Source organism: Artemia franciscana, chromosome 4, assembly GCF_032884065.1.
Source record: "Artemia franciscana chromosome 4, ASM3288406v1, whole genome shotgun sequence".
NCBI lineage: Eukaryota > Metazoa > Arthropoda > Branchiopoda > Anostraca > Artemiidae > Artemia > Artemia franciscana.
Genome location: NC_088866.1, coordinates 61,533,193 through 61,548,273, shown reverse-complemented (window position 1 = coordinate 61,548,273; position 15,081 = coordinate 61,533,193). Strand labels below are relative to the sequence as shown.

Sequence of the window (15,081 nt, the reverse complement as noted above, 5' to 3'; positions counted from 1 at the left end):
TCGTAATCCATGGCTTGTGGGGATTGTCCTTCTTTTGCTTTACAAGTTGCAAGGGACATGTTTTCTCGTCAATCGGTTAAAAAATTGACTGAGCTGGTCATAAGCTATAGAAGAATCGTCTGAAATATCAAGGACAAGGTCCCGCTTAATGTACCTCAACTACATAGCAATGTTATTCAAATGCTGTGTTTTTACTTCAAATGTCACTATTTTCTTTGACTGGATACGTCTATTTCTGAGACACATCACATTAGCAGTTACTGGGAGATGATCCGAGCCTGGATCCATGATCGCTTCAGAACAGCTTTGACTCAAATAACTATGTCCCACGAAAACATTATCAATTAGGGTTGAAGAATGACTAGAAATTCGGCTAGGTACACAAGTTAAAGGATAAAGATCATTCGAAACCATATAAATGAAAAAAAAAAATCCAAATTATCACCTAAAAGTTCTTAAAGATTAAAGTTAAAATCCCCCATACAAAAAATCCATTCTTGTAGACTAAACCAGCCTCATCAACTCATCAAAGCCTGAGACAAACTCATCCAAGAGAGCACTGGACGGCTTATAAATTTCTTTCAATTTCCAATTCTAAACAAAAACTTTCAAACTTACCTTCTATCCATACACCCAAATCATCCCTCACTCTATGCCTCTTATTCTTCTTAATCAAAGTCCCTGGTCTCCTCGGTTCATAGCTGATCAATTCCTCACCTCAAAATTATATCATGGAAAATAATAAGCAGAGAGAGATTGGTCGCGTACTCAAAAAAGTTTCACAAACACCCATAATATCAAATTATGAAGAGGATTTCTAAATTAACTGCAGAACATCTAAATACTCTGTAGTTAGGTGGCAATTCCACGAGCAAAGACACAGCGAAAGTGATTTTTTTCCCGTGGTAAAAGTAAACAAAAATAATAGAGCATAAATGCTAAAGCAACTAAATAAAACCAAACAAACAACTTTTATTAAAAGCTATAGGGTGTCAACAAGCGAAGGGATGCGTATTGGGTGGATATCACCTTGTTCACGTTTGTAAATACGGCCACAATCAGTCCAGACATTCCTTACACCGTATCTGTATCTCGTACCTTAGAGAATCACTTTTTTCATTTTCGTCAGATATTCAGTGACGAATACACCCAATTTTGCCAGTTTTGTTTTTGCTTTAAAAATAGTGAAGTTAATTTAACTAAAACTGGCGAAACAGGTGTCCGAATATTCGCCGTGGCGTTTGGAAGTCTAAAACAGTTCACTGACAACACCTGTTCTTTCTGAATAATTACACCCATTTTCTTTGCTATATCCAGGACAGTAGTAACAAGGTCAGCTCCGGGGTCCTGTTTCATTAAAAAAAAAAAAAAAAACAAGGAATCAAGCAAACGCTCCTGTTCGCAATCGTCAAAATGTTCCTCAAGAGTAGCAACCTGTAGCTCTAGTGACTGAATTTGGCTATTCTTAGTTTTCAGACTTTCCATTATATTCTAGCGTGATTGAGTCATAAATTTCCGGAACATTCAGTTCAGGGTTTAGAGTGGCTTGCTGAGGGGAGCCTCCTACTCCAGCCATGAAAGCAATTTTTTCTTGAACTTTTTTCTCAATTTCTTTAGCTAGGCCAGCCTTAAGGTTTACTGCTTCGCTTTGTGCTAAAGTAAGGTGATTTCGAAGCTCAGATGTTTTCTCGAAGCAGTTAAATCAATACCCAGGCTTTTTGTAACTTGATTTTTCAGAAACTGAAAATAAATATCTGAAGTAGATTCACACTCGCGGAAAAGCATGATTTACGCCCTTGGCTGTACTTTTCGAAGCTTTCGGATAATTGTTTTCATAAGAAAGAAGATTCCCTTCCATCACAGTCTGTAAGTCATGGGATCCGTAGCAAAAACCAACGAATTCAGGTGTAGACTTTTCTTGGTTTGTAATACTAATAATCCGCAATGGCCAGAGGGGATATCCCTTAAATTGAGCTTTCGCCAAATCTCCCTTCTGAAATTGTACCACAATGAAAAATAATGTTCAGTAAATCTAAAGTTTACTTATTCTTAGTGGAAAATGCTGAATTCAAATTATCCAAATCCAATCAAATTTATCTACACTCAAAAATAGTCACTAGTATGAAAAACAGTCACTGCTCAGTTAAAAACGAGTTAAGTTCAAGGTATGGGTTAATCAGCACAAAATTGCCTATATCTTGACCCGGTGCGAAAACGAGCTAATTTCCTAACTTGGTTCAAAAATAAGTCTAAACTAAGTTCTAAACCGCAGAATTCAATGACGAGGGATAATGTGCCGAGTCTTCACGTGCGCAAAACGAGTTAAGACAAAGCAGTGGAGTTCGGTGAATAAATTGATAAACAGGAAATGAGACCCTGTCCTCTTTCCACTAACTTTTCATCAGAAATGTAGATGTTTTTTCTGTGATAATCTTAAACGCTTGCACCTCTGGAAACGACAAATATGATTTTCAGAGCCGCTGTCCTTCTCTTACCTCCGGGGAAAAATGCTTTGGCTTGCTAGAAAATTATGCTGAAGAACTTTGGTCCAAGAAAACAGACGAGTCAGATTCTTACAGGTGTATACTGCTTTTAACCCCACGTACTTTCAATACAAAAATAACCGCATCCGATTGAAATTTTGTTGGTGCACTTCTACAGTGAAAGGATATTCCTAAGGTTTTTTATTTGAGGTTGAGGTTGTGGCGTTTTTGGTGGTTAGCTGGTTTTGGCTGAGGCGCTAACCTGGCTTCAGTTTCACCAGTTGGGGATTTCATGAACTATAAAACTTTGAAGCATGTTAGCACCTGGTCTGCATTAGTTTAATAATTATTGGGAAAGTCTATTTGACTGTAAGTACCTGCCTATAAGATTTTTGAATATCAACATATTCAATCCTTTTGTTACTTCCGTCGACCTAGTCAAATTCACCAACATATTTCACATTCCAACTTTTGATTCCTCACCTCCCACCCAAAGCAATTCCTTAGTAGCCTATGTGTATCCTTGTGATCAAATGTCCTTGGCCTTTTGCTGTGTGACTAGAAGCACGAAGAGGGACCTTGACCTTACCCCCCCCCCTTCTATACCAACAATGCCGTTACTTGATTGGTATCTTTTCATTTATTAAATTTTGTTTTACCCGACAACTTATTTTTGTGGAAGGAGAGATAGATATTGAATCGAATCTTAGGATAAGGTAATTGCATATCATATTATCTGCTAAAGAAGATTATTTTTTAATTTATTTGTTTTAAATGATTGCAAAAAACCAAGATAATTAGCCATTATGCTCTTGTGGTGAAAATAAACAAGAGATTCCAGCATAAGATGAACAACAATATAAAAACAAATATAATGCGAGAGAACCCAAGCATGCTTTTTCAACTTTCAAACTTTACCTTAACATGATAGCTCTGTTCTATTCACAAGCAGAGATGTGGCTGTAGCTTCAGCTTCGTAAACATATTCACAAGCATAAACACTCGTACACAAAATAGAATTTACAAAAAAAGCAAAGGTGAAAAGGCATTGAAAATAATCAATAATTATCATTAGAATATTGAATCCTCTGTATATTCATTTTTTCTTTTTTGTTTATAAGATACTTAAAGTGGTTTTAATCAACAAAACCTTTAATTGATTCCTAAATTTCTGGCGCTAGGTACTCTCAAGAGTATCTGGCTACGCTGCTATTCTCTTTCCTCGTTCCATCACAAGCTTGTAAATTATTAAAGCATACGTGTAAGTGGAATGTAAAAATATCCATGGAGTTAACTGATGAGCTAACGGGGAGCGATAAAAGATTTCTCCAATCACCCCTGACCTCTCTGTGCTTATAAGACCTGGTTAAGCTCGATTATAATTCTGGAGTTGCTTCCTAATTTTTGGAGTTATCCAGGGCCAGAAAAAGGGTGTTTGGAGCGATTCGGTCCAATCGGGCCCCACGTTTGAAAGGGCCCTGCGCCACCATGAATATGGATAATTGGCTTTCGAAACTGTGAAATATTCTTAACAATTCCAGTAATCTTTGCCTCTGAGAGGGATCGTTTTCCAGGCTAAAACCAATAGAAAAATATGTAATATCAACAATAAATCGTATAGTTTAGTAATCGTGTTGACCGAAAGTGAAAACACAAGAAAAATATATTTTAAAACCGTTTTAAAAGCATCTGCAGAACAACATTTTTAAATATGTGAATTCATGTGCCCATATTCAATGATGCAAATTTCAAAAGGCATTTTCAGCAGTTTCATAACATCTAGGGTACTAAAACGTTAATTACCATTAGCCCAAAATGAATACAAAAAAGAACAAAAGAGGACAATACCGTAAGCTCAAAATGAACAAACTAGAACATCAAATGTGACAAGATCAAAAGAACGACCTGAAAAATGTAAATGTACGGTGGGTGATAATGAACAACCTAGACCATCAGAAGTGACAAGACTAATCCATGCAACTAAAGCAAAAGGCACTGAAAAAATGTCTAAAGCAATGATAAACGAAAATAAAGATCGAAGAGATATGTAGTTAAAATATTAGTGAAACCGACAGTTAGAACAACCCAAAAAAGAAATTGAAGAACACTGAAATATACAGTTAAAAAATAAGTAGCAGCCAAATCACATCGACTCAAAAATGAAAGTAAAGAAAAAAAATTTGCAAGACATGCGACAGTGAGGATCAGAACTAATCAAAATGACAATGAAGAACAGAGAAATATTTGCTTAGATCAGCAGCGGGAATCACAACGGCAGGAATCAGAACTTGTCAAAGATGAAAGTGAAGATCAAAGAATTGAAGGATAAGTAGATACGCTAAAGCAAGTATCAAGAGTGTCGAAAATGACGATGAAGAAAAAAGAACTGTGCTGTTAAATGACAGCATGAAGCAGAACGAGTCAAAAATGGAAGAGCAGATGAACAAAAAGGTATTTGTGCTCATAATGGTACACATTCAAGAACAAACCGGTTTCATCTGTCTGTATTGAGAGACAATTAGCTTACGCTCGGTGGAAAAAAAGTGCCAGGTGACAGTATACATTATATAATGGGGCAATTTATTTGCAAATTAGGGGATGGGGGTAAACTATTGGCTGAGTGTGCTTTTTAGATCCCAATAGAGATGTTAAAGAACACCTTTCACATCTTTTAAATTATTAGATCAAAGTCGTAACCTGACAGATCTCTAGGAAGAAATATTGTGAGACACAAACAGCTATGCTAAAGGTTATATTTATTCCATATATATATATATATATATATATATATATATATATATATATATATATATATATATATATATATATATATATATATATATATATATATATATATATATATATATATATATATATATATATATATATATATATATATGTTTGTTTATTTACATAATGGATTTAAATTTTGTTTAAAAATCTAAAATATAGAGGGGGCCATGCAAAAATGTTTTTAATCGCGAAACACACCTGGTCGATCCGGCCCTGCTGCAGTCGTCAGAATTTTAAAGCTGTTCAAACAGTGTTTATGCTATTTTTTTCTCAGAAAACTGGAGGTAACATTACGGAGTACCACAAACTTCAGTGAGCTAAAATTTTAGATGATGCAATACTAGTAATTTATGAAGACTGATTATTTAGAAACGGCCTAAACGGTCAAAAATTTCAAAGCAGAAACACTGTCTTAAAAAATACTGTATTTACAGGCTGCAAGGTACTGGTATATCCAGGAGCTTTTAGTATGATAACTGGACCCACACATTGGGAGCTTCACCTTCGATCTCGTGCTGTCGACAATCAGGTAAATTTGACAAATTTTAAAAAATTCTATAACTGAAGTATAGTTAAAGATCCGGAAGGTATAGCTAAATATCCATATGGTTGAAGCATAGGCATTTTACGTAGAACACCCAGATTTTTAGGAATAATCACAGTTTTAACTATAAACTTGTAAAAAAAGAAGTTTTTCTTATCAAACAGTTCGTGGTAACGAACAGTAGTACGGAGTGACCCGGCTCAATAGTAACCAAAACTCAAAAACAGGGAATTTTGATACCAATAGCTACATCAAAAGAATCGCATTTTAATACTGATTTTAAATTTATAAGTTTCATCAAGTTTAGTCTTACCCATCAAAAGTTACGAGCCTGAGAAAATTTGCCTTACTTTAGAAAAATAGGGGGAAACACCCCCTAAAAGTCATAGAATCTTAATAAAAATCACACCATCAGATTCAGCATATCAGAAAACCCTAATGTAGAAGTTTCAAGCTCTCATTTACAAAAATGTGGAATTTTGTATTTTTTCCAGAAGGCAGATCACGAATGCGCGTTTATTTTTTTGTTTGTTTTTTTCTTTGTTTTTTCAGGGGCTTCCCAGGGGTCCTAGAATGTTGCAAGAGGGCTCATTCTAACGAAAATTAAAAGTTCTGCTGCCCTTTGTAAGTGACCGAAAAATTGGAGGACCCCTAGGCCCCCTTCCCACGCTAATTATTTTCCCAAAGTCAACGGATAAAAATTCTGAGATAGCCATTTTATTCAGCGTAGTCGAAAAACCTTATAACTATGTCTCTGGGGACGACTTACTTCCCCACAGTCCCCGTTGGAGGGGCTACAAGTTACAAACTTTGACCAGTGCTTATTGGGAAGTGTACTGACGTTTTCAGGGGGATTTTTGTTTGGTTGGGGGAGGGGTTGAGAAGAGGGGTATATGCTGGGAGAAATTTCCATCGAGGAATTTGTCATGGGGAAAGAAAATTTCCATGAAGGGAGTGCAGGATTTTCTAGCATTATTAAAAAAAAAACAAGGAAAAAATAAAAATGAAAAAGTTTTTTCAGCTGGAAGTAAAGAGCAGCATTAAAACTTAAAACGAACAGAAATTATTACCCACATAGGGGGCTCACCTCCTAATACCTCGCTCTTTACACTAAAGTATTTTTAGTAGTTTCAACTATTTATTCTACGGCTTTTGTGATTCAGGGGTTATTCTTAATGAATTGGGACAAAATTTAAGCTTTGATGTAAAGAGCGAGGTACTGACTTGGGGGCGAACCCCCTCATATATGTAACAAAAACATGAGAATACAAAAGTTCGTTACGTAAGCTAATTTATAAGTTACGTATATCTTTTACTAATAAAAACATTCATAAGAAATTAAAAGTTCTAGTTGTCTTTTTAAGCAACCAGAAAGTTAAAGAACAACTAGGCTTCCTCCCCCGCTCTTTTTTTCTCAAAATCATTCGATCAAAATAATGAGAAATTAATTTAGCCAAAAAATAAATAAATATACAAATTTCGTTTTAATTATTCCTCTGCGGAGAGCCAAAATCAAAACATGCATTGATTCAAAAGCGTTCAGAAATTAAATAAAAAAAAAGCAAGTTTTTTTAACTGAAAGTAAGGAGTGACTTTAAAACTTAAAACGAACAGAAATTACTTCGTATATGAAAGGGGTTGCTTCTTCATCAACGCCCCGCTCTTTACGCTAAAGTTTTTTACTGTTTTAAAAAGAAGAGTTGAGAGAAAGAGTCAAACCTTAGAGTAAAGAGCGGGGCGTTGATCAGGAAGCAGCCCCTTTCATATACGAAGTAATTTCTGTTCGTTTTGAGTTTTAAAGTCGCTCCTTCTTTCAGTTAAAAAAAAAACTTGTTTTTTTATTTAAGTGGAAGTAAAGAGCTAAGTTGAAACTTCAAGTGAAAAAAAAATTATTACGTCGTTGAAAACACAGGGCTTATATACTATAAGCCCTATATAGCTAAAACTAGCTCAAATAAACTTGCTCATGAGATTTTCCAGTATCTTTAGAATTAAACAAAACTAATACTTTCCCAAAAATATAAATTTACCCCAAAAACAGGAAGTTTGCTTAACAGCTGGAAGAAAATAGGATTCAAATTTATAAGGCTCATAGTAGTCAATCACCGGTCATGATATCAATTACCTCTGACATCTAATTATGATTCACTAAAAAAAAAACTCAAGTAAGCTCAGTTTTAAGGAAAGCTTTAAGATTGAAACTTAAGAAAAGATGATTTTTTCATGTTTTCCAATGAAAAAGTTTATGTTCAGTATTGTTTCACTTAAGAGGACATACACTATGGATACACTATTAAACTAGAGTGGCAAATCGACGAGGCTGTTGCATTGTAAAAATTTGGAGCTTGTACTGTAATAGCTTTTGCAATAGAAAAATTTGGATGTTGGATTTGATTGTCATTTCGTCCATATTTTGCCAAAATGAAAAGAACCGTAACAAAGAAAACTAGAATAATCACAGCCAGTTTTTCTGTCGAGTCCTCTGCTCAACTACCCTCGGTGCAGAATTGAGAATATAAAATAGAGATGAAAGTTCAAAGGGAAAGTATAACATGACAAATTTTAGAGACAATTCCAAAATAAAAGATCTCTTCTCCAAGCGATGGTGAAAAGTCACCTGAAAAAAAAACGATATCGAATGATTATTTAATCGTCCAAATCGGAATTCGTTTTATTTTAGGTAAATGATTCTTCAATCTTTTCAATTGGAATTGTTTTATGTTAGGTGAATGATTATTCAATCGTTCAAATCTAAATTGGTTTATTTTAGGTAAGTGACTATTCAATCGTTCCAATTGGAATATATTTTAGGTTAGGTGAATCATTATTCAATCGTCCAAATCGGAATTCGTTTTATTTTACGCAAATGATTATTCAGTCGTTCAAATCAGAAATGATTATTGCAATTCCAATCTTGCTAGGCTTTTTTGTACTCTAATCGTTCAGACTTCAAACTAACCTTGATAGAATACCAGAGAAGCTTGTCAAGTTCTATATGCAATGAATTTGTTAATCGCAACCTTTCGTATTTTTCTTCTTTTTTTCGCTAAAGTACATTTTGCGACCAAATTAGTGTTTGAGAAAGCCTAACATAAAATGAATTCTCATTTGAAAGATTTATTAGCCATTCAATATCGAATTTTCAACTACGCCATTCAACTACTCAGTTGCACCACAACCTAGGTATATATACAGTCATGCACGTTTGTTTCAGAAATGAGATATATTCACAAACGGATGTGCTGTGGCCACCAGAGTGAACTATTGATTAATTTCCTGATAGAATATCAAAGTAAGCAAAGGTATATAAATTTTTCATTTTGCACGCGCGAAGGAAGAACCACGTAGAAATGCGCTACACATGATGTGTCTCATCTATATATATATATATATATATATATATATATATATATATATATATATATATATATATATATATATATATATATACATATATATATAAGGTATGTTTTTTTTTAAGGTATGTCATTGCATATTGTCCTGCAGACTTTTATTCTTGTTTTTAATCCAAACCCTGGATTGAGGATGGTTGAACGCAGATTTCAACCAAAATATTTGTATAGTATCCTTTTTCATTACTGGCCGTGTATATCTTCTTTTTTTCTTCATCTTGTCATGTTTAGCCAGTATAGTCTCACAGATTAGTCATAATTTGTGCAAGTATGTACATGGTACACATGGTATCTGACATGATGAGTTCAAACTGGACAAATAAAAAGAATTAAACCCTAATGAAAAATAAAGAACAATCCGACAGTGACGGTACAAAGTTCTCTATTGTGTCTTTGTTTGGGGGGAGTATGTTTTATTTTGGCCCCAGGGCCAAATACTGGTTCTAACATGGAAATGCGATCTGACATGGCGAGTTCAAACGGGACGAATAAAAGGATTAAACCCTAATGAAAGAAAAAAACGATCCGACAGTGATGTTGTAAAGTTTTCTGTTGTTTTTTTGTTTGGAGTGGGAGTATATTTTGTTTTGGTCCCAGGGCCAAACACTGGTTCTTTATGATACATGATCACTAACACATTTTTTCTCTTATTTTAGATTTACGTGGTGGGAGCTGCACCTGCCAGGGTCGCGACTGCAAGTTACGTTGCTTGGGGTCATTCCAGTGTTGTTGACCCATGGGGTACAGTTCTTACTGAAACTGATGAAAAAGAGGGAATCGTTCAGGCTGATATTGGTAAGAATTTATAGAGTGAGATAATAATGTAGAAAGAGGGGAAGGGGAACGTTAAAGAGTTGTCTGCGTAAATAACCCCTTGTATAAAATACTAAAAATGGGCATCCCCAAAAACTTGGTGTTAACCCCAATGAATGAACATCCTTTAGGCTAGTCAAACTTCAGTCACAAGTTGGCTAACATCAGAAGATACCAGTTGAGATGCGCTCCTTTTTATTCTATTAGTGGGGTTTGCGCTGCAGATATCCCTATTAAAGCATTCAGTTTTAATTGTCTTATCAATAAGATATATCAATCAAAATATATGAGGAAATAAATTCTTAGGTTAATTGCAAGACTCTGTGCACACAATCCAATCAACTTTTTATTTGGCTAAATTTCTATTTGGCTTTTTATTTTTATTTGGCTAAGGTTTATTATGTCCTGTCCATTTTCAATCCAACTCCCGACTAGAATTAAGATAACTTAATTAGTTTATAAACACGGGACAGATATTAGTAATACAAGGGGTCATTCTTTTCTTAGTTTGGCGATGGGTAAAAATCATCATTAGTCATGATTGTAAACCGGAATGCACCCAGTGCTGTCACATTCTAGTTTGGACCTAAAGCTACGTTTAGGTCATTAGTAGCCGTTAAAAATGTAAGCCCGAAGAGAAATTGTATCGGATTAGGCTATACAAAAATCAAATTGAATGGACTCAAGAATTTGACGTAGAGAAGATAATTTTTACAGATGATATCTAAGGATGGAAATTTATCATCAAATACATCATTATACAATTATCATTATGCTGTCAAATATTTTGACATCAGACAGGACTAGAAATTTTGCTAAATTTAGGGTGTATTCTAGAGCTCAATATCATCTATGTTAATTTATTTTTGCTATTGACTTCGTTGCAAGACAACGACAAACAAAAATTATAGGCAGTATGTATTACATTATGTATTTATGCATTACAAGCATTTCGGGGTTAAATTTTAGCTGCTATTCTAATCTGAAGGTACAGACAAATAATCAATGGCCATTAATGATAATTGACCTCTGGAAAATAGCCATAGTATCATGATGGCTAACAAATTTGTTGCGATGATGATCGAGTCATTGGCTAAAATTTGCCTTCGGACCGTTCATAAGTCAAGTCAAAGCAGTATTTTTATCTCATTTCCCTGAATATATTCCTCCCTAGGTTAAAATTGTACTAATTTGTTGGCTTGAGTGAGGTTTAAGTCAAGGCTTATTTAAATCTGAAACGTACAATCATTTCTAATTTATTTTATTTTTCTGGTACAAATTGGGGGTATGAAACCCCATCATACCCTTTGCACCAGTTTTTGTTTTTATCTGAAACATAGATATATTGTATCTTGTTTGAAGCAGCGTCGTCAAAATCTTTTCAGTGTGCTCTTGGCCCCTCCAAAACTCCCCTTACTTTCTCAATTCCAAATTTTTGCCCCTTCAACAGCCCTTCCAACATCCTCTACAGCTCCAACTACCAACTTTTCGTTCAAACTCTAGGTACTAAACCAAATTGCACGGCAATTTTAATCTGTGGGACTGGAAATACAAAAAGGCCCTTGGCACTCCTACAACGCTTTCACAACCAAATTTTAAGTTAATATGCAGTTTGTTTATTTCACCGATTAGCTTGAAATTTATGCAGAAAGTACCTTGGGCCAAAGGAACATGAGAATGGGGTTTTCAGGGGTGTGCTCATTTCCTATGATATTTGCCTGCAACTTCAAATTTACGGACCAATTACCTTTAGTAGTGCTGCCAATATGGGGGGGGGGGCTATTTACCCCCTCTGGATTTAGAAAATATTTTTTAGGTATTTTCTTTGAAAAATACCCTTTTTGGTGTTTTAAATAGGAAAATTGAAAACAAAATACAATATGAAAAAAATTCACTCCATATATATTTTTGTGAATTGGATCAACAAATCCTAAAACAAGAGAATATATAGAGTGAATTTCCAGTGGGATATACTACTCCTGAGCCATCCTACTTTCCACATCAGTGCGCTCGATTGAAATTCGATAAGCAACTGGTACCTACAGCCAAGGAGACTAAGATCAAGGAATTTTATACCATTGAAATTTACGGATGAGGTACTATCAGACTTAAGATTGTTCTTTTATGTTTTTTATTTATATCATATTGACTTGTAAGCAAGAATTGTAAGGCACGAACCTCCTCAGGAATGACGGCCATATTTGAAGGAAGGAAATGTTTTCCTCTTGCAAGCTGCTGCGCAAAGATTATAAACGATAATGCAATGCCATGGCGTAGTCTCGGAATTATTAATGAAGCGTTTACATGGCAATACCTCCTTGACAGATATGGAACTAATTTTTTTTACCATCCAAATGCGTTGTAAAAATAAATTGTATCTGCTATGTTTCCTACGTAATTAGAATATCTTCAGCTCGTACATACTGTATTCATAAAAAAAAATAAAAAGGATTGGGTTCAGGTTTGTGTTTTAGGCCAAAATCGTACCGAACACAGTATTTTATTGTTGCGCAACACCTGGCACTGAATCTTCATGGAAGCTGGACTAAATTCTAATAAATTATATTTATAGGTTCTCATTTCGGTGGTTCAAGTCACGAAAATGTAAGAAGTGGGGCCAATTTTGTTGTTTTACCTTTTTTTTCAGTGAAAATGCCAAAAAAAATGTATTTATCCAATCCCCTTTACCTGTCGCCGACCATCGCTCCCCCCAAATGACTGCCTGTCCCATTTTTAACTTCCTTGAGAGATCCTTCAAATCACTAAGATGGAGCTTGTCCCATAATTTCCTCTGTTTTAAAGAAATATATCGAGACTAAGACAACGATATGAATGTTGAAGGGATAAAATTTGTTTTCTTATTAGGAAAGATTCGCAGTATAAAATAAATATTATTTTCGTGTGCTTACCTGCATAGAGGTGGGAAAAAGAGGGTATCCCTTAAGAAGAATATTTTTTCCAAAGAACCATTCCCATGCTAGGGGGATCAATATTTTGGAGAGGCAGCATTATTGGTGGAGGCTATAGCATATTTTCCACGGACGCCAAAAGCCATTTCAGGTTCACGTTTTATTGTATTGTATCGGATTAACGACGCTTCTTGACTACTAAGGTCCCTGCGTCGGCCCTGCAGTGCATTCCTGCAGTATGATTCGATTTCTGGGTCCTGTATTACCAAGCTAAGGTCAAACCCACTACAGCGCCACCACAGGACGGTTCACGTTTTATTACTTCCCATGAGAGATCATTTGCATCATTATGGAGGAAGGAGGGGAGATCTACCCCCTATTTTCCTTCTTTTGAGGGATTAAGTTTCGGATGACCGTGCAATGTTGTTTCAGTGGTGTGACAGCTCCCCCTTTTTGTACAAGACTGCTAAGTTAGAAGAATAAAAAAGCTAAACACTGGAAATTAATCATGGTGTCAGATAGTTTGAATGTTGGTAATAATTTATCATCAGGGATGCCAATTCACGAAACTTTAGAAAGGAAGCTAAATATATTTTTCTAAATCAGGGGGGTGGGGAATTCTGTTTTTCTTTTCCAAGTAAAATACCTAAAAAGGGTATTTCCTAGAGATATATCAAAAAGGATATTTTCAAGAAATATACTAAAATGGGTATTTCTCAATGAAAATAAGAAAAAGGGGGAGGGGTGTAAAAAACCTAGCGGATATAAAACTCCCTCCCAAGAAATAGAGGTGCTATATATGTCATTGAAAAGTTAAGGTTTCATGGAGCTGAAAATTAGCAAATTTTAATTTCCGAATTTAAGATACACTGTTCCGTAACACAGATCATACATGTTAAATTTTACAGGATTTTCTGATCCTAATCCTTAAAAAATTTCAAGTCCCGCAAAATACTTTTAAAATCTACCTTTGCTCACCAGTAAAATCGAAAAATTAGTTGATCGAATCACTTTAGGTCTAATGGCCCAGAAGCAACTTCAGATGAAGCAAGACATTTGTCTAGATAAATAGCGTATGACTTTTTTCTCGTGAGAGATGGATAATGTTTGGTTGCAGTCCATTACAGGCTCTCTCTAAGTACTTTCTCATTCTCCAAATCACAAAGCCTGTATCTGTTTCTTGGCCGATTTATTTATATTTCTTTTTCTTTTAGATTTGGACTTCCTCGAAGATGTGAGAAACCAAATCCCATTCATCAAACAGAAAAGGTTGGATATGTACGAAACTGTTGAAAAGACCCAGTAATCTGCTGAAGCTGATTCTAAATCCAGGGTATAATCTCAGTGCCAATCTGTCCCCGGTTAAAATACCTTTGTGCTGCTGCTGTATATTTAGTTTTATTCTCAAATACATGTTAACTTTTAAAAATACTGCAATATTAAAATGAGGGTAGGAACTTGACAAAATAATTTAATCTTATTTTTCAACATCTAAATGTCAGTCTATCTAAGGATGAATGCAGGGGGGGGGCGCTGAATTTGAACCCCCTGAAATTTTCGTCCAACTCGTAGAAAAGTAACCAAAAGACATACAAACAAAGTTTTAACGTTTTTGAAAGTTATAAAAAAACTGAAAAATTTCCCTCCCTCCCCCTGCTAAAAAATCTTGGACACACTCTTGAGTCTATCATCTGCACTGAAACCCTATCAAAAATCTAAAATTCTAGTAATATCGGATCTGTCCTCATAAGTTAGAATAGGATGATAGATAATAATAGTGTTGCCATCTGTTGGATAAATGATCGTTATAGGTCGGTAACACAGGTAGACTTTTCAAGCTATTTTTCAAAACATGAATTGTAACTTTTGCTAGATTCATCATAGAGATAGGGAAACTCAATTTTTAAGCTCCCATCTTTTCTATTTTTAAGTCCAGGGCATACTCTCAGTACTGATTGTCTCAGTAAAAATTGTTTTGCTGCTGTAAACTGTTAAACTTACATTTTCAAATATGAAATGAACTAAAAAAATAGCCTTATACACCACTTATTGATATATGAAGTACCTGGTCTTTTTATTGCTTTTACCCTCATATTTGCCAAAAGTTACAGAAAGCTTGTGTTGCT

The 15,081-nt window shown here is 34.9% G+C and overlaps 1 protein-coding gene across 1 annotated transcript in view; it reads left to right on the top strand.

Annotated features, from left to right (window-relative positions):
- Window positions 1-14,384, top strand: part of LOC136026685 (omega-amidase NIT2-like) — a 37,427-nt gene extending 23,043 nt beyond the window's left edge. The window contains exons 5-7 of the mRNA XM_065703429.1: window positions 5,711-5,805; window positions 9,890-10,028; window positions 14,170-14,384. Coding sequence (XP_065559501.1) covers window positions 5,711-5,805; window positions 9,890-10,028; window positions 14,170-14,261 — 326 coding nt within the window. The 3' untranslated portion in view covers window positions 14,262-14,384. The remainder of the gene's footprint in view (window positions 1-5,710; window positions 5,806-9,889; window positions 10,029-14,169) is intronic.
- The last annotated feature ends 697 nt before the right edge of the window (window positions 14,385-15,081 follow it).